The 23,761-nt window shown below is 41.9% G+C and overlaps 2 protein-coding genes across 5 annotated transcripts in view; one reads left to right on the forward strand and one right to left on the reverse strand.

Moving 5' to 3' along the window:
• The window catches only part of LOC134572063 (very long chain fatty acid elongase 4-like), a 596,371-nt gene that overhangs the window by 283,776 nt on the left and 288,834 nt on the right, over window positions 1–23,761 (reverse strand). The gene's annotated exons all lie outside the window — the stretch shown is intronic.
• The window catches only part of LOC134571372 (uncharacterized), a 66,749-nt gene continuing 44,925 nt past the window's right edge, over window positions 1,938–23,761 (forward strand). Inside the window, exons 1-6 of the mRNA XM_063429573.1 lie at window positions 1,938–3,154; window positions 3,951–4,183; window positions 6,868–7,080; window positions 16,373–16,401; window positions 18,891–19,149; window positions 22,205–22,432. Coding sequence (XP_063285643.1) covers window positions 1,938–3,154; window positions 3,951–4,183; window positions 6,868–7,080; window positions 16,373–16,401; window positions 18,891–19,149; window positions 22,205–22,432 — 2,179 coding nt within the window. The remainder of the gene's footprint in view (window positions 3,155–3,950; window positions 4,184–6,867; window positions 7,081–16,372; window positions 16,402–18,890; window positions 19,150–22,204; window positions 22,433–23,761) is intronic.

Here is a 23,761-nt window from a genome sequence, read left to right on the forward strand (position 1 = left end):
ACATTTAGTACTGAGAGAGAGCCCAGGGCGCTGTGTGAAATAATGTGAAGTGCTCATTGTGACTGGACTTTAAGACATTCAGGACTATGGTGGTCTTTAACCCTGCAGTGTTGGTTTAAGATTTCACATGGTAGGACCCAAGACTTATTATTATTTTTATTATTATTAATATTATTATTATTGGTATTTATATAGCGCCAACTAATTCCGCAGCGCTTTGGAATATAATGAAAGGGGGAAATTTACAATAAATGAGACAATGACACAGGAACAGGTAGATGAGGACCCTGCTCAAACGAGCTTACAGTCAACACTTGAGACTTGTTAGCCCCTAACTACGATACCAAAATAAACACACAAATGATTTCACACTGTGTACATTACATGTTGAGAAAGATCTCATTAACCCTTCGTGGTGTGAATCTACAGCCATCGGCATAGGAAGGGTTAAAACAATGTAAAATGCAAATGTCACAAATCAAGCAGGGAAATAGTGAAAAGTTAAATTTTCATTAAAATATCACATTTCTTGTATTAAAAATAATTACAGTTCTTCATTTTTTACATGTGTTAAATATTATGTTTTTGTTTACAAGTAATTTGTATGATATATACACACATGTATTACATTGTGACATTCCCAGTGGGATCAGATCCACCTCTGTTACATTGTGAGAGATAGATTCACTGAGTTACTGTCGCACAGTGAGGAGGGAGTGTCAGTCAGTTAGTTTGTGTTCAGTTTCCATTCTCAGCCCATGATAACACAGGGAGGTGCTGCTCAGTCAATGTGAAAGTGAAACCCTCTCTAATTCCAGGAATTAACAAGCAGCAAAAATATCATAAACCTCCCAGACCGGGGCAGAGAGAGTGTTACACAACCCAGATAGAGTGTGAGCTGCCGGGCTAGCAGGATTCTGGGGGAATTGGACTATAATCCACTACAAACCAGTCCCCCTGAGCAAGCACTCACACTCACACTCAATGCTCAGATCTAACTCAGTCTGCTCCTCTACTGCACGAAAACAAGAACTTCAACAGAAACAGATACAGAACCAGATACAGGAACATAACCAGATACTGGGACAGAACCAGATACTGGAACAAGACCTTCTACTGGATCAGAACCAGATACAGGAACAAGACCTTCTACTGGATCAAAACCAGATACAGATCCAGAACCACATACAGGAACAAGACCTTCTACTGGATCAAAACAAGATACAGATCCAGAACCACATACAGGAACAAGACCTTCTACTGGATCAAAACCAGATACAGATCCAGAACCACATACAGGAACAAGACCTTCTACTGGATCAAAACCAGATCCAGATCCAGAACCACATACAAAAACAAGACCTTCTACTGGATCAGAACCAGATACAGATCCAGAACCACATACAGGAACAAGACCTTCTACTGGATCAGAACCAGATACAGGAACAAGACCTTCTACTGGATCAAAACCAGATACAGGTCCAGAACCACATACAGGAACAAGACCTTCTACTGGATCAGAACCAGATACAGATCCAGAACCACATACAGGAACAAGACCTTCTACTGGATCAGAACCAGATACAGGTCCAGAACCACATACAGGAACAAGACTTTCTACTGGATCAGAACCAGATACAGATCCAGAACCACATACAGGATCAAGACCTCCTACTGGTTCAGAAACAGATACAGGAACGAGCCTTGACCAGGACCAGATACAGTAACAGTAAAATACAATCTTCTGAAGGATTAGAACCAGTTTCAGGAGCAAAAAAAGTAAAAAGAAGAACAGATCTACATACAGGGCAGTACAGATGAGGACTACCTGCAGAAACAGGACATGCTTCAGTAAGTGAATAAAGTACAAGAAAATCAGCTGCTAGAACACACTGGCAGGATCTGATAATCCTGATAGTAAAGATAAAGACAGGATTATGGAAGAACAAAAACAGGAAGCATCTGAAGATGTAGACATGGTAGACAAATCTGAACAAGCTACCACCAATGGAGCTGGAGACCTCTCATCAGTAGGACCTGATAACTCTCTCTCACCAGGAGGAGCTGGTAACCCTCTCTCACCAGGAGGCGCTGGTAACCCTCTCTCACCAGGAGGCGCTGGTAACCCTCTCTCACCAGGAGGCGCTGGTAACCCTCTCTCACCAGGAGGCGCTGGTAACCCTCTCTCACCAGGAGGCGCTGGTAACCCTCTCTCACCAGGAGGCGCTGGTAACCCTCTCTCACCAGGAGGCGCTGGTAACCCTCTCTCACCAGGAGGCGCTGGTAACCCTCTCTCACCAGGAGGCGCTGGTAACCCTCTCTCACCAGGAGGAGCTGGTAACCCTCTCTCACCAGGAGGCGCTGGTAACCCTCTCTCACCAGGAGGCGCTGGTAACCCTCTCTCACCAGGAGGCGCTGGTAACCCTCTCTCACCAGGAGGCGCTGGTAACCCTCTCTCACCAGGAGGCGCTGGTAACCCTCTCTCACCAGGAGGCGCTGGTAACCCTCTCTCACCAGGAGGCGCTGGTAACCCTCTCTCACCAGGAGGCGCTGGTAACCCTCTCTCACCAGGAGGCGCTGGTAACCCTCTCTCACCAGGAGGCGCTGGTAACCCTCTCTCACCAGGAGGCGATGGTAACCCTCTCTCACCAGGAGGCGCTGGTAACCCTCTCTCACCAGGAGGCGCTGGTAACCCTCTCTCACCAGGAGGCGCTGGTAACCCTCTCTCACCAGGAGGTGCTGGTAACCCGATCTCACCAGGAGGACCTGGTAACTCTCTCTCGCCAGGAGGACCTGGTAACCCTCTCTCACCAGGAGGAGCTGACAAAGGGCAAGGAGAGTCTGCAATGAAACTGAATATTGAGGATGAGGATGAAAACTTTTCATCAGGACCAGCACCAGATGTTAACATGAATGGGGAAGGTCCTTTGTCAGGACAAGCACTGGCAGGAGCTAGCTGCCCAAGTACTAGCTCTGAACAATATGCTCCAGGTGGCAAAAACCAAGAGCCATCTGATAGAGAAATGGAGATCTCACAGGAACCAGGCAGCCAGGACAGAACTGGAACTGCAGGAGGTGGAGGTGCAGAAGCTGCTGTTGGGGGCAGTTGTAGAGAGGAGGAACAATCCGTCCAAAACACAGAAATCACCGAAAGGTAACAGTATTACTCACCGGTCAGATATATATTAATGTAACACTGCAGGCACCATAACCACTTCGTAGCAGTGTAGTGGTTATGGTACTTGGGAGTGGTTCTTTACACTCACTGTAAGCTAGGAGCAGTCATGTACCCTGCTCACTACACACACTCACAGAATACAATATTACCCTCTGACAGTCAGTACTACCTACCTCTCATGTGACGGTGAGTGAGCTGTATTACCCCAACTTTACCTGAATGAATAACTGTATAAAATATATTTCATCATAATGTGAGTCTTTATTCTCTCCTTTCATTACTTTAACACTTATATCTCTTTAATCTCAGTTATATTATTATATTTATAGTTTGAATTCACTCTTGTGTTGATACACTAACACACTCTTATAGTGAATAATCGCACAATTATTCACCAAACACATGATTGTGTCCAGATTTACCGAATTTGGTGAAAATGACAGAATTCTGAGCGGATCTGCACCATTCGGCTGGATGCATTCAGTGTCTGGTTTAAAATAAAGGATTTTACATGCAAATCCTGCATAAAGTGTGGGATCCGGACATTTACTGTTTTACTGTTATTAGTGACAGGCTATGAATAATCTGGCAATAAGGTTAGAAATCTGGAGGTAATTCTTCTCAGTGAATTGTCAATCAATATGCTGTTATTGAATAGCGCAGTTATTGATATTTGATATATTGTAACAAAATGTAGAATTTGGCTGAAAATCCAGACATTAGAACACAAACAGCCACATATTGTCTGACATTGATTATCTTTGTGTTACAGGCAGAGAATGGAGAAGGTTGGGATATTTCTCACCGATCTCAAACCAGACTACATCTGGCTGGCAGATTATCTATCTAAAATCTCTCGAGACATGGCATCTAATGTCCTACCTATTTCTGATGTGTCCTTGGAGGATGTCATTGATAGAAATTCTCTTCACATTATTCATCACTCCATGAGATCTCAAGTATCCCGGGATGAATTGCAGAGTCACCTGACTCACTTCATAAAACGTAAGTAGAGATAATCTTACATTAAATAAATATATATATTATTTGCAAATACTGTACACACAACCAATTGATATACGTTGCTATAAATATCGTGCACAATCTTAACCCCTCAAGGACAAACGCTATTTTGCGATGTAACGTGTTTATGGCTAAGGCCTATTTGGCATTTTTGCCATGAGTTAATTCTGTCATTATTTAACACGTTCTGTTTTAGTGCAGTGTAATATGTACATATTATATACCATCTCTTTACATTGGATTATTCCTACAAACCAAGTGCAAGTAAAGAAAACTATCTCAAAATAAATCGACTAATCAGTCCGGATTGTTAAAATGCCCAAAATGTCGAGGATTTCAATTAATTTCTACAAGTAATAAAACAAATACCAAACAGAAGGAGTGAGTTATGGTTTGAAAGCTAACACTTTGCAATATTAGACATGCTGAGATTGCAACTTTTATAGTAATCACAGAATCCAAAACCGCTACACAAAAATTGCAAAGCCTGTAAATACATCACACCAACTAAAATAGTGAAATCTTTCACTACCAACCAAACGTACAGATTAAGATCCTTCATGAATTGCGGTATATCTGGCTATCTGCGTATGTGGGATGCAATACATTGGTAAGACCACACAACAACTTGGCCTAAGAATCCTACAGCTCATTTATACGATCACTGCTGGCAGTGATACACACCAATAGCTAGACATAGCCACAATTTTCACAATGGAGAAGCATTGAAAGGGTAAGAACATCTCCACGAAGGGGCGACATCAATCCCAAAATATTATAGCAGGAATCTAGATAGATTTTTACTTTTAAAACGCTGAGTCCTCTTGGACTCAATCAAAAGTTCAATCACACGGCCTTTATTACTTAATCACCAATGTTTCATATACATCCATTTATATACACATCTATTGCTACATATTGTGTTCCTCTTACACTGCCCTATGTGTATATGAGCGCTTATTCTTTCACACTTACTATATAGTTGGTCTGTCATGTGGTTTATTTTTCATTTGATCTTTTTTACATTTTAATTACTACCATTGTATTATTTTGTTTCTTGATTTATTAATTTTCACTTCAGTCTCAATACTAATCTGCTATCGAGGGCCAGTGCTACCATCAGGCGGCCACCTTAGGGTGCATCGGCCCTGGGGGCGCAATGTCAGGCTGTCCGGCTGGAGGGAAGCGCAGTACAAAATGCATCTTCGCCTGTGTAGCTAAAAATCCTTGCACCGGCCCTGGTGCTATCAGATCGTATACCACATATGTTATCCCGGAGACTATAGATTGTTTGGGTCCTTAGCACATTATTGTTAGACAGCTAAGCTAACCTACGACTAAAGATTTGCTTCCCATAAATAACAGATCACTTCTACGTGATTTCCCCCTTTTACTGATATAAACTAACTGACAAGTGTCGAGATATATCACTCAATGCTTTAGGTGGAGCAATATCACTGCATCTCCCATACTACTTTTAAAGAAACCTCTGTATGGACCCGATGCTCAGCAAAGCGTTATACCTGCCGAACATAACCTATCAGCCTACAAGTAAGAATCTGAGATCAGGATAATACACGTTAGTGATTACCTCTAAGTGTATCCGCCATTCCCATTTCGACAACATTAATGGATAGCTATATCTGCTGTCATTCTTTATATCATTAAGTTTTAGTTGGAGATTATTCTTATAAAACCTCGATTTTCCATCCTTATTTATTATTTTTTAGTATTATTTCTCCTGGTGACTTACATCGGGAGATTTCGGCAGAAATAATGGCATATTGGTTAAACCCCACCAGCAGTCAATCAACCAGTGATGGCTTTTACCGGTTTATTTAAAAACCGAATGGCTTACAGACCGCCCCCAGAACTCCTGATGATCCCGGTGAAACGCATCGGGTGTTTACCAGTGTATCTCCCGAACAGGGGTTCTACCTCCGCCTTCAGTACATAACTCATGATACTTCTAGCTTACTGTGTTCGGGATTATTTTTACTGGTTATCTCTAAGTTGGGTTTCCTAATTAATATTGTATTTATTTGGGCATTTGGTAATTTGTTTGATTGATTGCGACATGGAGGGAACATGTGCCGGCTGACAAATACGTAGGGACTAGTCATTTCGTTACATTCTTGGAATTATACAGCTGCCTAACTAACTATTCATACTGCTAAAATCCCTTGCAAAACGTTGGCTACAATGTACCAATTCCTTATGGCGCCGTATACGGCTACTACGTGACATCTAGTGGTAGATTATCCACATACTTGCAAGTAGATAATTTTTAGATAGTTTATTTGATTTTGTATCAAACTATCTTTTATGTATAAGTCTCCAAAAACCTCCCAGGAGAAACCAGATTGGTTTTTACTACATTATTTCCTTCTGTGTTACTCTCTACTCTATAACGATTACCTGTTAGACCCTTCTTGGGACTATTTTTAACTCTATTTATTAAAAGTTATATTTTAGTCATTGCTTCACCACAATCTCCTTTCTATTTATACCTATAAAGGGCTAAAACCCCTAATTCTAATGTTGGATCATCCTGTGTAACTATTCTCGACCTAGTTCAGAAAGTGATAGACAAGATATCTGTTATCTATTGTGTAAAGTTTGTTTTCCATGTGATAATGCTGATAACGTCTTTACACGGGTTGCAGGTTCCCAGCCTGTGAAAGTGCTGATCACTGATGTAACAGATAAATATTCTGAGATGAAGAGATTCTGGGCGTCTCAGGCAGAGACAAACAAATGGGAATCACTGTCCTTCACTGAGGCTGAACTGGACTCCATCAAACCGGACCGACTGAAACCCTGGACAGATAGAAACACGGAGCTTAAATTAAAGGGAATGAGGGACATCCTGAGCCGAGGTAAAAACTAAAACCACATAACCATGTAATAGGAAAGATAAAATAACATCGAGCATGCCTCAATTATCCCATAATATGCATACTAAAATACGTAATGTATGTATATTATATAGCGCTAACAGGTGTACTCAGCACTTTACAGGTTACATTACAGTAGAGGGAGGTACAGTAAGTGCAGTAGGTATACAGTGTATGTATATTTTATTTATATAGCGCTAACAGGTGTACTCAGCGCTTTACAAGTTACATTACAGTAGAGGGAGGTACAGTAAGTGCAGTAGGTATACAGTGTATGTATATTTTATTTATATAGCGCTAACAGGTGTACTCAGCGCTTTACAAGTTACATTACAGTAGAGGGAGGTACAGTAAGTGCAGTAGGTATACAGTGTATGTATATTTTATTTATATAGCGCTAACAGGTGTACTCAGCACTTTACAGGTTACTTTACAGTAGAGGGAGGTACAGTAAGTGCAGTAGGTATACAGTGTATGTATATTTTATTTATATAGCGATAACAGGTGTACTCAGCACTTTACAGGTTACATTACAGTAGAGGGAGGTACAGTAAGTGCAGTAGGTATACAGTGTATGTATATTGTATTTATATAGCACTAACAGGTGTACTCAGCACTTTACAGGTTACATTACAGTAGAGGGATGTACATTAGGTGCAGTAGGTATACAGTGTATGTATATTATATTTATATAGCATTAACAGGTGTACTCAGCATTTTACAGGTTACATTACAGTAGAGGGAGGTACAGTAAGTGCAGTAGGTATACAGTGTATGTATATTATATTTATATAGCGCTAACAGGTGTACTCAGCACTTTACTGGTTACATTACAGTAGAGGGATGTACATTAGGTGCAGTAGGTATACAGTGTATGTATATTTTATTTATATAGCGCTAACAGGTGTACTCAGCACTTTACAGGTTACATTACAGTAGAGGGAGGTGCAGTAAGTGCAGTAGGTATACAGTGTATGTATATTGTATTTATATAGCGCTAACAGGTGTACTCAGCACTTTACAGGTTACATTACAGTAGAGGGAGGTACAGTAAGTGCAGTAGGTATACAGTGTATGTATATTTTATTTATATAGCACTAACAGGTGTACTCAGCACGTTACAGGTTACATTACAGTAGAGGGAGGTACAGTAAGTGCAGTAGGTATACAGTGTATGTATATTATATTTATATAGCGCTAACAGGTGTACTCAGCACTTTACAGGTTACATTACAGTAGAGGGAGGTAAAGTAAGTGCAGTAGGTATACAGTGTATGTATATTTTATTTATATAGCACTAACAGGTGTACTCAGCACTTTACAGGTTACATTACAGTAGAGGGAGGTACAGTAAGTGCAGTAGGTATACAGTGTGTGTATATTTTATTTATATAGCGCTAACAGGTGTACTCAGCACTTTACAAGTTACATTACAGTAGAGGGAGGTACAGTAAGTACAGTAGGTATACAGCGTATGTATATTTTATTTATATAGCACTAACAGGTTTACTCAGCACTTTACATTACAGTAGAGGGAGGTACAGTAAGTGTAGTAGGTATACAGTGTATGTATATTATATTTATATAGCGCTAACAGGTGTACTCAGCACTTTACATGTTACATTACAGTAGGGGGAGGTACAGTAAGTGCAGTAGGTATACAGTGTATTTATATTATAATTATATAGCGCTAACAGGTGTACTCAGCACTTTACAGGTTACATTACAGTAGAGGGAGGTACAGTAAGTACAGTAGGTATACAGTGTATGTATATTATAATTATATAGCGCTAACAGGTGTACTCAGCACTTTACAGATTACATTACAGTAGAGGGAGGTACAGTAAGTGCAGTAGGTATACAGTGTATGTATATTGTATTTATATAGCGCTAACAGGTGTACTCAGCACGTTACACGTTACATTACGGTAGAGGGAGGTACAGTAAGTGCAGTAGGTATACGGTGTATGTATATTTTATTTATATAGCGCTAACAGGTGTACTCAGCACTTTACAGGTTACATTACAGTAGAGGGAGGTACAGTAAGTGCAGTAGGTATACAGTGTATGTATATTTTATTTATATAGTGCTAACAGGTGTACTCAGCACTTTACAGGTTACATTACAGTAGAGGGAGGTACAGTAAGTGCAGTAGGTATACAGTGTATGTATATTTTATTTATATAGCGCTAACAGGTGTACTCAGCACTTTACAGGTTACATTACAGTGGAGGGAGGTACAGTAAGTGCAGTAGGTATACAGTGTATGTATATTAGATTTATATAGCGCTAACAGGTGTACTCAGCACTTTACAGGTTACATTACAGTAGAGGGAGGTACAGTAAGTGCAGTAGGTATACAGTGTATGTATATTATATTTATATAGCACTAAGTGGTGTACTCAGCACTTTACAGGTTACATTACAGTAGAGGGAGGTACAGTCAGTGCAGTAGGTATACAGTGTATGTATATTTTATTTATATAGCGCTAACAGGTGTACTCAGCACTTTACAGGTTACATTACAGTAGAGGGAGGTACAGTCAGTGCAGTAGGTATACAGTGTATGTTTATTATATTTATATAGCGCTAACAGGTATACTCAGCACTTTACAGGTTACATTACAGTAGAGGGAGGTACAGTAAGTGCAGTAGGTATACAGTGTATGTATATTTTATTTATATAGCACTAACAGGTATACTCAGCACGTTACAGGTTACATTACAGTAGAGGGAGGTACAGTAAGTGCAGTAGGTATACAGTGTATGTATATTATATTTATATAGCATTAACAGGTGTACTCAGCATTTTACAGGTTACATTACAGTAGAGGGAGGTACAGTAAGTGCAGTAGGTATACAGTGTATGTATATTATATTTATATAGCGCTAACAGGTGTACTCAGCACTTTACTGGTTACATTACAGTAGAGGGATGTACATTAGGTGCAGTAGGTATACAGTGTATGTATATTTTATTTATATAGCGCTAACAGGTGTACTCAGCACTTTACAGGTTACATTACAGTAGAGGGAGGTGCAGTAAGTGCAGTAGGTATACAGTGTATGTATATTGTATTTATATAGCGCTAACAGGTGTACTCAGCACTTTACAGGTTACATTACAGTAGAGGGAGGTACAGTAAGTGCAGTAGGTATACAGTGTATGTATATTTTATTTATATAGCACTAACAGGTGTACTCAGCACTTTACAGGTTACATTACAGTAGAGGGAGGTACAGTAAGTGCAGTAGGTATACAGTGTATGTATATTATATTTATATAGCGCTAACAGGTGTACTCAGCACTTTACAGGTTACATTACAGTAGAGGGAGGTACAGTAAGTGCAGTAGGTATACAGTGTATGTATATTATATTTATATAGCACTAAGTGGTGTACTCAGCACTTTACAGGTTACATTACAGTAGAGGGAGGTAAAGTAAGTGCAGTAGGTATACAGTGTATGTATATTTTATTTATATAGCACTAACAGGTGTACTCAGCACTTTACAGGTTACATTACAGTAGAGGGAGGTACAGTAAGTACAGTAGGTATACAGTGTATGTATATTTTATTTATATAGCACTAACAGGTGTACTCAGCACTTTACAGGTTACATTACAGTAGAGGGAGGTGCAGTAAGTACAGTAGGTATACAGCGTATGTATATTTTATTTATATAGCGCTAACAGGTTTACTCAGCACTTTACATTACAGTAGAGGGAGGTACAGTAAGTGTAGTAGGTATACAGTGTATGTATATTATATTTATATAGCGCTAACAGGTGTACTCAGCACTTTACAGGTTACATTACAGTAGGGGGAGGTGCAGTAGGTATACAGTGTATGTATATTATATTTATATAGCGCTAACAGGTGTACTCAGCACTTTACATGTTACATTACAGTAGGGGGAGGTACAGTAAGTGCAGTAGGTATACAGTGTATTTATATTATAATTATATAGCGCTAACAGGTGTACTCAGCACTTTACAGGTTACATTACAGTAGAGGGAGGTACAGTAAGTACAGTAGGTATACAGTGTATGTATATTATAATTATATAGCGCTAACAGGTGTACTCAGCACTTTACAGATTACATTACAGTAGAGGGAGGTACAGTAAGTGCAGTAGGTATACAGTGTATGTATATTGTATTTATATAGCGCTAACAGGTGTACTCAGCACGTTACACGTTACATTATGGTAGAGGGAGGTACAGTAAGTGCAGTAGGTATACGGTGTATGTATATTTTATTTATATAGCGCTAACAGGTGTACTCAGCACTTTACAGGTTACATTACAGTAGAGGGAGGTACAGTAAGTGCAGTAGGTATACAGTGTATGTATATTTTATTTATATAGTGCTAACAGGTGTACTCAGCACTTTACAGGTTACATTACAGTAGAGGGAGGTACAGTAAGTGCAGTAGGTATACAGTGTATGTATATTTTATTTATATAGCGCTAACAGGTGTACTCAGCACTTTACAGGTTACATTACAGTGGAGGGAGGTACAGTAAGTGCAGTAGGTATACAGTGTATGTATATTAGATTTATATAGCGCTAACAGGTGTACTCAGCACTTTACAGGTTACATTACAGTAGAGGGAGGTACAGTAAGTGCAGTAGGTATACAGTGTATGTATATTATATTTATATAGCACTAAGTGGTGTACTCAGCACTTTACAGGTTACATTACAGTAGAGGGAGGTACAGTCAGTGCAGTAGGTATACAGTGTATGTATATTTTATTTATATAGCGCTAACAGGTGTACTCAGCACTTTACAGGTTACATTACAGTAGAGGGAGGTTCAGTAAGTGCAGTAGGTATACAGTGTATGTATATTTTATTTATATAGCACTAACAGGTGTACTCAGCACTTTACAGGTTACATTACAGTAGAGGGAGGTACAGTAAGTGCAGTAGGTATACAGTGTATGTATATTATATTTATATAGCGCTAACAGGTGTACTCAGCACGTTACAGGTTACATTACAGTAGAGGGAGGTACAGTAAGTGCAGTAGGTATACAGTGTATGTATATTTTATTTATATAGCGCTAACAGGTGTACTCAGCACTTTACAGGTTACATTACAGTAGAGGGAGGTACAGTCAGTGCAGTAGGTATACAGTGTATGTATATTTTATTTATATAGCGCTAACAGGTGTACTCAGCACTTTACAGGTTACATTACAGTAGAGGGAGGTTCAGTAAGTGCAGTAGGTATACAGTGTATGTATATTTTATTTATATAGCACTAACAGGTGTACTCAGCACGTTACAGGTTACATTACAGTAGAGGGAGGTACAGTAAGTGCAGTAGGTATACAGTGTATGTATATTATATTTATATAGCGCTAACAGGTGTACTCAGCACGTTACAGGTTACATTACAGTAGAGGGAGGTACAGTCAGTGCAGTAGGTATACAGTGTATGTATATTTTATTTATATAGCGCTAACAGGTGTACTCAGCACTTTACAGGTTACATTACAGTAGAGGGAGGTTCAGTAAGTGCAGTAGGTATACAGTGTATGTATATTATATTTATATAGCGCTAACAGGTGTACTCAGCACGTTACAGGTTACATTACAGTAGAGGGAGGTACAGTAAGTGCAGTAGGTATACAGTGTATGTATATTATATTTATATAGCGCTAACAGGTGTACTCAGCACGTTACAGGTTACATCACAGTAGAGGGAGGTAAAGTAAGTGCAGTAGGTATACAGTGTATGTATATTTTATTTATATAGCGCTAACAGGTGTACTCAGCGTGTTACAGGTTACATTACAGTAGAGGGAGGTACAGTAAGTGCAGTAGGTATACAGTGTATGTATATTTTATTTATATAGTGCTAACAGGTGTACTCAGCACTTTACAGGTTACATTACAGTAGAGGGAGGTACAGTAAGTGCAGTAGGTATACAGCCAGGGCCGGCGCTACCATTAAGGCAAATTAGGCATTCGCCTGGGGCGCCGACCTGCAGGGGGCGCCCACTGGGAGGTTTCTGGGTGGGCTGCTCCTGTGGGTGGGCAGCGGGCTTCTCCTGCCTGGGGTCGGAGCGCTGGGTAAGTGGCTGTTTAGCCACCCCCCAGCGCAGCCATATCCTGTGCTCCCTCTGCCTCCCTGTTGCTGCAGTGCCGATCATCTGCTCAGGGAGAGGGGATCTGTTGAATCCCCAGCACCCGAGCAGAACACTCTGCTTGCTGCAGGCAGGGAAAGCCAGGATGTAACCTGGTATCCTGGCTGCCCCCTGCCTGTGAACAGAGGAAGCACTCTGGAGGGAGCAGGAAGCAGCCTGTGCTCACAGTGCACGGCTCTCCTGCTCCACCAGGAACAAGGACAGATACCTGCAGGCTGAAAGATGGTCCCCTTCTCCTCCAGTCACATCAGTAGCACAGGTATTGCATAAGGGGAGATGGTTATTATTGTTTGTATGTTTAAAAATTGGTGTGTTAAGTTTGTTTGTGGGTGTGTGTATAATAAACTGACTATATGTAAACTGGTGTGAGTGACACTGTGTGTGTGTATTTCAGTGAAAGAGTGTGTGTGTGTTAGTGAGAATGTGTAGGTGACATTGTGTTTGTGTGTATTTGTCAGTAAGAGTGTGTGTGTTGGTGAGAGGGTGTAAGTGACGTGTGTGTGTGTGTGCCAGTGAGTGTGTGACCAGTTATATTTCTAATACATTAATATAATTATATATATTATATTTAAAAAAAAGTTTTACTTACAGTGTGCCTTTCAGACAAGTTCCCTGTAGCATACATTAAATACCCCCATTATCAGAAACTAAATGCACAATAGTATAAGATAAATCCCACCAAATTAATTGAATAAATTTTTTTATAACAACCATAAATATATTCAATGTAAAATGTATATGTATTAGGAAGTATGTGTTGGGCAGTATGTGCGCATGGATGTATGTGTTGGGCAGTATGTATATAATGGGCAGTGAGTGTGTATAGTTGAATGTATATATTAGGCAGCGTGCGTGTATGGTTGTATGTATTGGCAGTCTGTGTGTGTGTGTAAGGATGTATGTATTGGCAGTGTGTGTGTGTGTGGATGTATGTATTCCTGTGTGTACTGAATGTGTGTGTTCATATTGGACAGTTTCCCCCCCCCCCCCCCTAAATGTCTGCTCACTGTGTCTCTTCTAAAATGTCTCCTAGTTTGTATAGGTTTCCTAAAAACCTCAACAATCTCTCTATCCCTTTCCTAATTGCCTTCCCGGTCTGTTCCCTTTCCCTAAATTTATCACTGGTCTCTCTGCTTTCCCTTAGACACTTAGGAGTCTATTCACTAAACAGTGATTTGAAAAAAGTTGAGATGACTTTATACAACTCTTCTGTTTTGGCATAAATGTTTCAAGTTATATTTCAACCCACTGTTTAATAAATAGACATGGAAAAGAAAAGAAGAGAAATTGACAGAAGATAATTACCGGGTTATTCACTAGAGTGAAATTGTAAGTGTAAGGGCAGAGTAGCCAAATCTTGAGAATGTTAACGGGTGTTTTGACCATAAATTAGAAGTTCAATTTGAATTCCCAACAATTCTCACTTTATTGAATAACCCTATTGGAATAAAGAGAAACAGGCTGGAGAGAATCTGTGGCATAGAGTGAGCAGATAAATCATGAACATAGAGACTGCAAGCTTTGGGAAACAGACACAAAGGAGAAAGCTGGGGAGAAACGCTAATGAGAGAGATTGGGCACTATGGAGGAAAGGGACAGCTGATCAGACCTAATTAAAAACCAAATGGCAAAATTTATACCATTTAGAAGTATTCGCCAACTCAGCAACTGTCACAGTTCAGCTGTTTTTGCTTAAACTATGCAATTCGATTTCCAATTCACTGAATTCATAGTTTAGTGAATAAACTTCTGAGAGAGTGTAGTTGCATTCAAGAGGGGGCGGCAAAATGGATCTTTGCCTAGGGCGGCAAGAATCCTTGCACCGGCCCTGTATACAGTGTATGTATATTATATTTATATAGTGCTAACAGGTGTACTCCGCACTTTACAGGTTACATTACAGTAGAGGGAGGTACAGTAAGTGCAGTAGGTATACAGTGTATGTATATTGTATTTATATAGCACTAACAGGTGTACTCAGCACGTTACAGTTTACATTACAGTAGAGGGAGGCACAGTAAGTGCAGTAGGTATACAGTGTATGTATATTATATTATATTTATATAGTGCTAACAGGTGTACTCAGCACTTTACAGGTTACATTACAGTAGAGGGAGGTACAGTAAGTGCAGTAGGTATACAGTGTATGTATATTATAATTATATAGCGCTAACAGGTGTACTCAGCACGTTACAGTTTACATTACAGTAGAGGGAGGCACAGTAAGTGCAGTAGGTATACAGTGTATGTATATTATATTATATTTATATAGTGCTAACAGGTGTACTCAGCACTTTACAGGTTACATTACAGTAGAGGGAGGTACAGTAAGTGCAGTAGGTATACAGTGTATGTATATTATAATTATATAGCGCTAACAGGTGTACTCAGCACGTTACAGTTTACATTACAGTAGAGGGAGGCACAGTAAGTGCAGTAGGTATACAGTGTATGTATATTTTATTTATATAGCGCTAACAGGTGTACTCCGCACTTTACAGGTTAAATTACAGTAGAGGGAGGTACAGTAAGTGCAGTAGGTATACAGTGTATGTATATTATAATTATATAGCGCTAACAGGTGTACTCAGCACGTTACAGTTTACATTACAGTAGAGGGAGGCACAGTAAGTGCAGTAGGTATACAGTGTATGTATATTATATTATATTTATATAGTGCTAACAGGTGTACTCAGCACTTTACAGGTTACATTACAGTAGAGGGAGGCACAGTAAGTGCAGTAGGTATACAGTGTATGTATATTATATTTATATAGCGCTAACAGGTATACTCAGCACTTTACAGGTTACATTACAGTAGAGGGAGGTACAGTAAGTGCAGTAGGTATACAGTGTATGTATATTATATTTATATAGCGCTAACAGGTATACTCAGCACTTTACAGGTTACATTACAGTAGAGGGAGGTACAGTAAGTGCAGTAGGTATACAGTGTATGTATATTTTATTTATATAGCGCTAACAGGTGTACTCAGCACTTTACAGGTTACATTACAGTAGAGGGAGGTACAGTAAGTGCATGTGGTATATATGTTTTTAGGTAAATTATCTGACATCCTTTTCCTCTTAATGGATTTTATATTCTATCAGCAGGTTTCCTGACAAAGCGTGCACAGAAGGTATGTGGTATTTTGTTTCATGTTATGTTTAGTTGTACACTGCATATTTATGTAGCAATATAAAGTAATCTGTCGACTGTTGAAGGCATAAATTGTGGAATTATTTATCAAAATTGACATTTGCAAATCCCGGTCACTATACATCATGTGACTGTATATAGTTTACAGCCGTGACAGAGGTTTTTTATTTTATTTTTTTAACCTATCTGGTTTAACCTATCTGGTTTCATTGTTTATATAGTTTGAAGCCTGCATTTACAGCAATGACAGAGAGCGCTGTATCTAACCGCCATTTACAGCAATGTTAAAAAAAAAAAAAAACACACCCGTACCTCTCTATCTAAATACACCCTTCCCTATGGTATATGCCATCCAGGGTTCCCAGACCTTGCTAAAGATATGTTGAGAATGTCTTATTATTATTATTGTAGCGGAATGCATTAAGCCTGTCCTGTTGATTCCTATGTAACCGTATGCAGTATGCAATTCGTACAGTATTGTTCACATTTCACATGTATCTTTATGTATTTAAAGTATGTGTTCGGTAGTTTCCATCCGTATATTATGCGAAGGGAAACTACCGAACTGGCAGACCACCCCAGAGAGAAGTGTGGCAGCTATTAGGTTTAGGGTTCACACTTTCTCTGACCGCAGGTTAACAAGCTCATTAAGGATGTATCTGGGTGGCCGTCGTTCGGTATGCGTACACGTAGCGGCGGCCATCTTACGCATGAAAAACTCAGCGGTGTTTGGTCGTCGAGTGTCTGGAACTCAAATCGGACACTCAAACTACCGAACACCGCTGAGACCTCCAGAGCTCCGTAACTACCGAACGGAGAGTCCTAACGAATCCCCATTCGGTAGAAACAAAGTACCGAACAAGTGAAGTAATATCCAGGTGAAGTTAAGTGTGGATGGCTAATATAACTGTCTGTTTTTTCTGCCGAACGGAGACCGACCGCAGGGCCCAAACACATGGAACCCTTTTCGGATACCACCTCGTGTGCGGTCGGTCAAACTTCACCCTCCACCTAACTACCGAACCCCTGGTCCGATCTGGGTGAATTTTGGATATATTATTCACCCAGATCAGGGCTACCTGGCGGTACCCTAATATTGATGTTATGTACTAGTTTAGGGGTACATCCAGGTTTGGGGTAAAAGTACAGTACTAGTTAAGGGGATTATGAGTCACTCTGAGGGGAGGAGATGTGTGGGAGGTAACAGTTACATTATTGGTTACTGTCTTAATTGCTGTGAATCCCTCCCTTGCATGGGAGCATGCTTTATAAGGACCCCTGGAATAAAGATAGTTAGTTCTGCTCCTGAAACTGTGTGTCGTCCAGTTATTGGGATTGCTGTTGGGATATTGATGTACCTTTTTACCTGCTGGAAACTCTGCTTGTGGATTTACTATTGACTTGTTCCTGAGCCTCACTGGGATCTTAAGTGGAGAATAGCTGTGGGAAATCAGCTCTCCGCTACAATTATTATGTTTTTTTATATAGCGCCATCAAATTCCGCAGCGCTTTACAATGGGTGGACGAACAGACATGTAGTTGTAACCAGACATGTTGGACACACAGGAACAGAGGGATTGAGGGCCCTGCTCAGTGAGTTTACATGCTAGACGGAGTGGGGTATAGTGACACAGTAACAGAGGGATTGAGGGCCCTGCTCAATGAGCTTACATGCTAGAGGGAGTGGGGTAAAATGACACAAAAAGGTAAGGATAGTATTAGACTAATGACAGTTGCAGACGAGGAATCAGTCGGGAGCTATTAACAGTTTAATTGATACGCTTTTATGAAGAAGTGGGTTTTTAACGATTTTTTGAAGGAGTGGAGACTGGGTGAGCATCTAACTGAGGAGGGAAGCTTACTCTTGAGGATAGATCGTCCGTTATGTAGTTTTCTTGAATCTTTAATTCAACCTCTCTCATTGATGGAAGATTTAGTTTTAGCCAACTAGCAGCTATACATCTACGTTGCACAGCCTTCTTAAACACTTCCTGTAAAGAGTCATCTGATATTTACACTTCCTGTATTACACATTCTGTTTAATTTGGAATGTATTATCTGTTGCTCTGTTAATAACCTTCTAGACCCTGCAGAAGCCTCCTATGTGTGATTAAAGTTTAACTTACAGGAAATACAAACTTCTAAAGCATGTTGAACGGACGCTATAGGACCCAGACCACATCAGCTTATTGAAGTAATCTGGGTACAGTGTCTGTTTCCTACTTCGTCCAGCAATGTAAAACTTTGCAGGTTTAGAGGAACTGCAATAATTACCTTGCAGCACTAGAGGCACCTCCTGCTTGGTAGGCAACTTTTAGTCGCCTAACAGACACTGGGTGTCCTCACGTTAGTTAAATCCCCATAGGAAAGTATCTGCACGTTTTAGATAAGTAAATTTCATGTATCTTTTATACGTCACTTTGCTCTGATTCTGGTAAATCAAGCAGTCATTTTCTTCCTTATAATTAGGTTGGGATCTTCTCCAGATCGTCAGAGGAGGATTATTTATGGCTGCAGACCCTGCTCAGATCTGAGGGGTTCAAGGATTGGGTTCAGGAGGTCAGACCGTATTACATCTCTAACTCCGGGTACAGTCAGTTCAGACAGGATGTGTCTCAATGCACGTTTGGGATTCTGTATCACACCAAGAACAGAGGGAGGATTAATGTCACTAATGTGACAAGTTCTCTGTACGACAAAGAGCTAAAATATCTGTCTGATACACTAGGTAAGAGATTGCAAAGGTTCATATAATATGACATTGCAGGTCAGCACAAAACTATATGTGTTACAAATTTAAATCAGGGTTGTGTATACCAGTGTACACTCTCCAGTTGTGTTCCCAGTGGGAAACTGGCAAACCTGGAACAAGGATGTGAGGACTGCGTTGGGATCCGTTGCTGTAAACAATATTCAGAATTTACTACATCAGTGACATCACTACCACAGTCACAGAGGTTGCCGCTCATCACTCCAGGGGACCTGGCTGCAGCTGCGACCCCTGTGACCGCGGATCGAAATCAATTCAGGGCCAGTGCAGGGCCACACCTCCCTGCTGGTTACAACAAGTAACGTGGCCAAGCGGACTCACTGAGAGAGCATTTCTTGACAGTATGGGTACCGCAGCCCGCTCTGCCACGCTACAGGAGATAGCAGGTACAGAGGGGAATGGGGGGATTGACACATGGAGGGGGGGTGAGGATTTACACATGGAGAGTACTGGGGGGTAGAAACACATAGAAGGCACTGTTAGAAATTGACACATGGAAGGTATTGGGGTATTGGTACTGAGACACATTGAGGGGCTGGGGGGAATTGAAATATATGGAAGGGGAGAATGAGACACATGGGGTGAGGGGGGCAAGGTAATTATTGCACCGGGGCCTGGTGTTTTCTTAGTTATGTCTCTGAAGCCCATTCTAAAGACTGAAATAAAAGTTTGTAGCAGTAGGAGCTATGATTTAACATTTAACAAGAGATGCACATGCAACGGAAATATATAGTAGATTACACTCTGCCCATAGCTCCCCTGCCCCACTCTGCCCATAGCTCCCCTGCTCCCACTCTGCCCATAGTTTCTCTACTCCCACTCTGCCCATAGCTCCCCTGCTCCCAATCTGCCCATAGCTCCTCTGCTCCCAATCTTCCCATAGCTCCCCTGCTCCCAATCTGCCCATAGCTCCCCTGCTCCCAATCTGCCCATAGCTCCCCTGCTCCCAATCTGCCCATAGCTCCTCTGCTCCCACTCTGCCCATAGCTCCCCTGCTCCCACTCTGCCCATAGCTCCCCTGCTCCCACTCTGCCCATAGCTCCCCTGCTCCCACTCTGCCCATAGCTCCCCTGCTCCCACTCTGCCCATAGCTCCCCTGCTTCCACTCTGCCCATAGCTCCCCTGCTTCCACTCTGCCCATAGCTCCCCTGCTCCCACTCTGCCCATAGCTCCCCTGCTCCCACTCTGCCCATAGCTCCTCTGCTCCCACTCTGCCCATCGCATCCCTACTTTTCTCCTGCCCAAGGCTCCCCTGCTTCTCCTCAGTCCTCAGTCCCAGAGTCTCCCTACTTTGTTTTCTGCCCATGGGTTCCCTGCTTTTCGTTTGCGCCATGCTCCCATGCACTTTCTCAGCCCCAGGCTCCTCCTCTGCCAAAGGCCCCTTGTTTTTCTTCTGCCCATGGCTCCCCTGCTTTTCTTTTGCCCCAGGCTCTTCCCTTATCCTCCTTTCCCCCAGGCTCTTCCCTGATCCTTCTCTGCCCCAGGCTCATCCCTACTGCGCCTCTGCCCCAGGCTCTCCCTGCTGCTGCTCTGTTCCAGGCACTCCCTGCTCCGCTTCTTAACAAGGCTCTCCCTGCTTCTCGTCTGCCTCAGGCTCTCCCTGCTGCTCCTCTGGCTCAGGCTCTCCCTGCTGCTCCTCTGCCTCAGGCTCTCCCTGCTTCTCATCTGCCCCAGGCTCTCCCTGCTCCGCTTCTTCTCAAGGCTCTCCCCGCTCCTCTTCTGCCCCAGGTAGCATTTGGGGGAAGATGACCGTGTGTGGACAGTGGGAGGGTGACAAAGTGGGGAGGGGGGCAATGTGGAATGGTGTCAGAGTGGGGGTAGTGTGGAAAGGTGACACTGTATTGGGGCAGTGTGGGAGGGAGACAAAGGGGTAGTGTGGGGGCAGTGTGGAGAGGGTGACAGTGTGGGGGTAGTGTAAAAGGGTAACAGTTTGACATAGTGTTGGGGCAGTGTGGAGAGAGAGACAGCATGGTTGTATCGTGGGAGGGGGACTGTGGAAGCGGTGTGTGGAGAGGGTGACAGAGTGTGGGAGGGTGACAAAGTGGGGGTAGTGTAAGAGGGTGACAGTGTGGGATAGTATTGGGGCAGTGTGGGAGGGTGACAGTTTGAGAACAGATTGGGGGCAGTGTGGGAGGGTGACAGTGTGGGGCGGTGTGAGAGGGTGACAGTGTGGGGCAGTGTGGGAGGGTGACAGTGTAAGGACACTGTGGGAGGGTGACAGTGTGAGGACACTGTGGGAGGGTGACAGTGTGAGGACACTGTGGGAGGTTGACAGTGTGAGGACACTGTGGGAGGTTGACAGTGTGGGAACACTGTGGAAGGGTGACAGTGTGGGGACACTGTGGGAGGGTGACAGTGTGGGGACAGTGTGGGACGTTAACAGATTTGGGGCAGTGTGGGGGGTGACAGGGTGGGGACACTGTCAGAGGGTGACAGATTTGGGGCAGTGTGGGGGGTGACAGTGTGGAGACAGTGTGGGAGGGGCAGTGTGGGAGGGTGACATATTTGGGACAGTGTGGGAGGGTGACAGATTTGGGGCAGTGTGGCGGGGTGACAGTGTGGGGACAGTGTGGGAGGGTGACAGATTTGAGGCAGTGTGGGGGGGGGGGGGGGGGTGACAGTGTGGGGACAGTGTGGGAGGGTGACCGTTTGGAAACAATTTGGGAGAGTGACAGTATGGAAAGGGGGGCACTGACCTTGTTTCCCATCACAGTGTGGGGGCAGTGTGGGAGAGTGACTGTGAAGCCCAGGGGACGGAGAAAGCATGCAGCTGCCCAGAATTGGCAGTGCGGAATTCAATTCTGCAATTACTGAAATATATTCGCGAACCCCCAGGGGAGCTGAATTGTACCCCTGGGGTAATCGTACTACAGGTTGGGGACCTCTGCTCTAGAGCATCTATAGGTAGACAGAAAAACTAAAATGAACAAAAAACTAAATTAAATAGAAGAGGCGAATATGTCACCCTGATGGGGTAAGTCAGTTGAGGTCTTATTACTGCTGTGTTGTGCAGGGAAAGATAAAGTCATCGTGGTGGTTGATGATCTGGATGATAACAGTCAGGAGATGAAAGCCAGCATCCTACAGAACCAGCCGAGTATTGGGAAGTTGGCCCAGGATCTGTTCCTCTTCAGGACGGAGGAGAAGGGAGAATGGATGAAGTATCTACCTGCGCTACAGCCAGTGGATAAGGAGAAGCTGCAGGAAAAACTGAACACTGTTAAAGGCTGGATAAGATTAGGTAAGCATGTCTAACCTCCTTATTAACAGAGGGACCTGAAAATGGCCTGTACTTTCAAACATCTATTCCTACTGATTAAGTGAAGCCAGTAGACTGTGTCCCTGTATTTGTGACAGCCCTATCTCTCACTCAGGAGTAAAAGTTTTTTCTACATGAAGGGGTGATTTTAGAGAGTCACCATAACTGTGCTTTGTGGAGCTGTGTGGGACCCTGTATGTTAAGGAAAGGAAACTAAATAATCAAACGGAATAAACAGAAAACATGGAGACACTGAGGTTTGATTAAGACCAAATACAGGCACATTGTATCACATGACAGGAGGCTTCCTATTTTGCATAACTCTCTTTACTAAACTCCACAGCAGTAAAGAAAGTGAAAACATTTAAACCAATCAAAATGCAAAACAGGGAGTATATAGTCCCAGTGAACAGGCTCCTCCTCCTCTTTCTTTACTGCTCCATCGCAGACAGGTCTTCCCTTATTACTTCATAATATATATATATGTTTTTCATTGATATTGCTCCTTACATTTACTTATATACTTTATTTATATACTTTATTTCTTATTATCTTATTTACCTATACTTACTTCTACTTGTGTTCCTGTATTTTAATCACTACCTTTCTCCTTACACATTTCCCCATTTATCTAGGGTGGCAAAGTCAAAATCATTTTTTTCCCCAACCCCCCCCCCCAAGGTAAAAAATCCCATTCAACATGTGCTTGAATATTGTTGTTAACATATCTAAACCAGAAGTGCCCAAAAGGTAGATCCCCAGATGTTAGATGTGTAGTATCCTTAACCTTCTGACTTTCTGACCAGGTTCATAACAGGTCAAGATCATGGTAATCATACATTTTTTAAAATTTGTCTTAAAGACCGGTAATGTCATAAAATAAGAAATCCCTGCTAAATATATTAGTGCATTTTTTTTAACGTAATTAGTTATTAACTGTAAAATAAGCTGCAGAGCAGCTTGCAAAGAGTTCCCATAAGGGTCAAAACATTGAGTGGACATAACATCTACCCAAGTGGTCCAAGCAGCCAAAGTAGAGAGTGAACTTTTGAACAGTTTTATTTGGAGAAACCAAATCCCTTATGGTAGCTATTCTCCTTTTGGACCCACATTTGGAGCAAGAAGCTTAAAAGAATCAAAATCAAAACGAGAGAGACAGTCGGCAATATTTTTCTTTTTACCCAGAATAGCGAATTATCTCCTGAACACAGAGAGCACAACACAAAATACCCCAAAAACATAGTTTGATCCTAGCTTCCATGTTGTCCAAATAGTGCTCAGATCCATGACTTATTGGCAAACCTCCACCAG

Source organism: Pelobates fuscus, chromosome 8 (genome assembly GCF_036172605.1).
Source record: "Pelobates fuscus isolate aPelFus1 chromosome 8, aPelFus1.pri, whole genome shotgun sequence".
NCBI classification, from domain to species: Eukaryota; Metazoa; Chordata; class Amphibia; order Anura; family Pelobatidae; genus Pelobates; species Pelobates fuscus.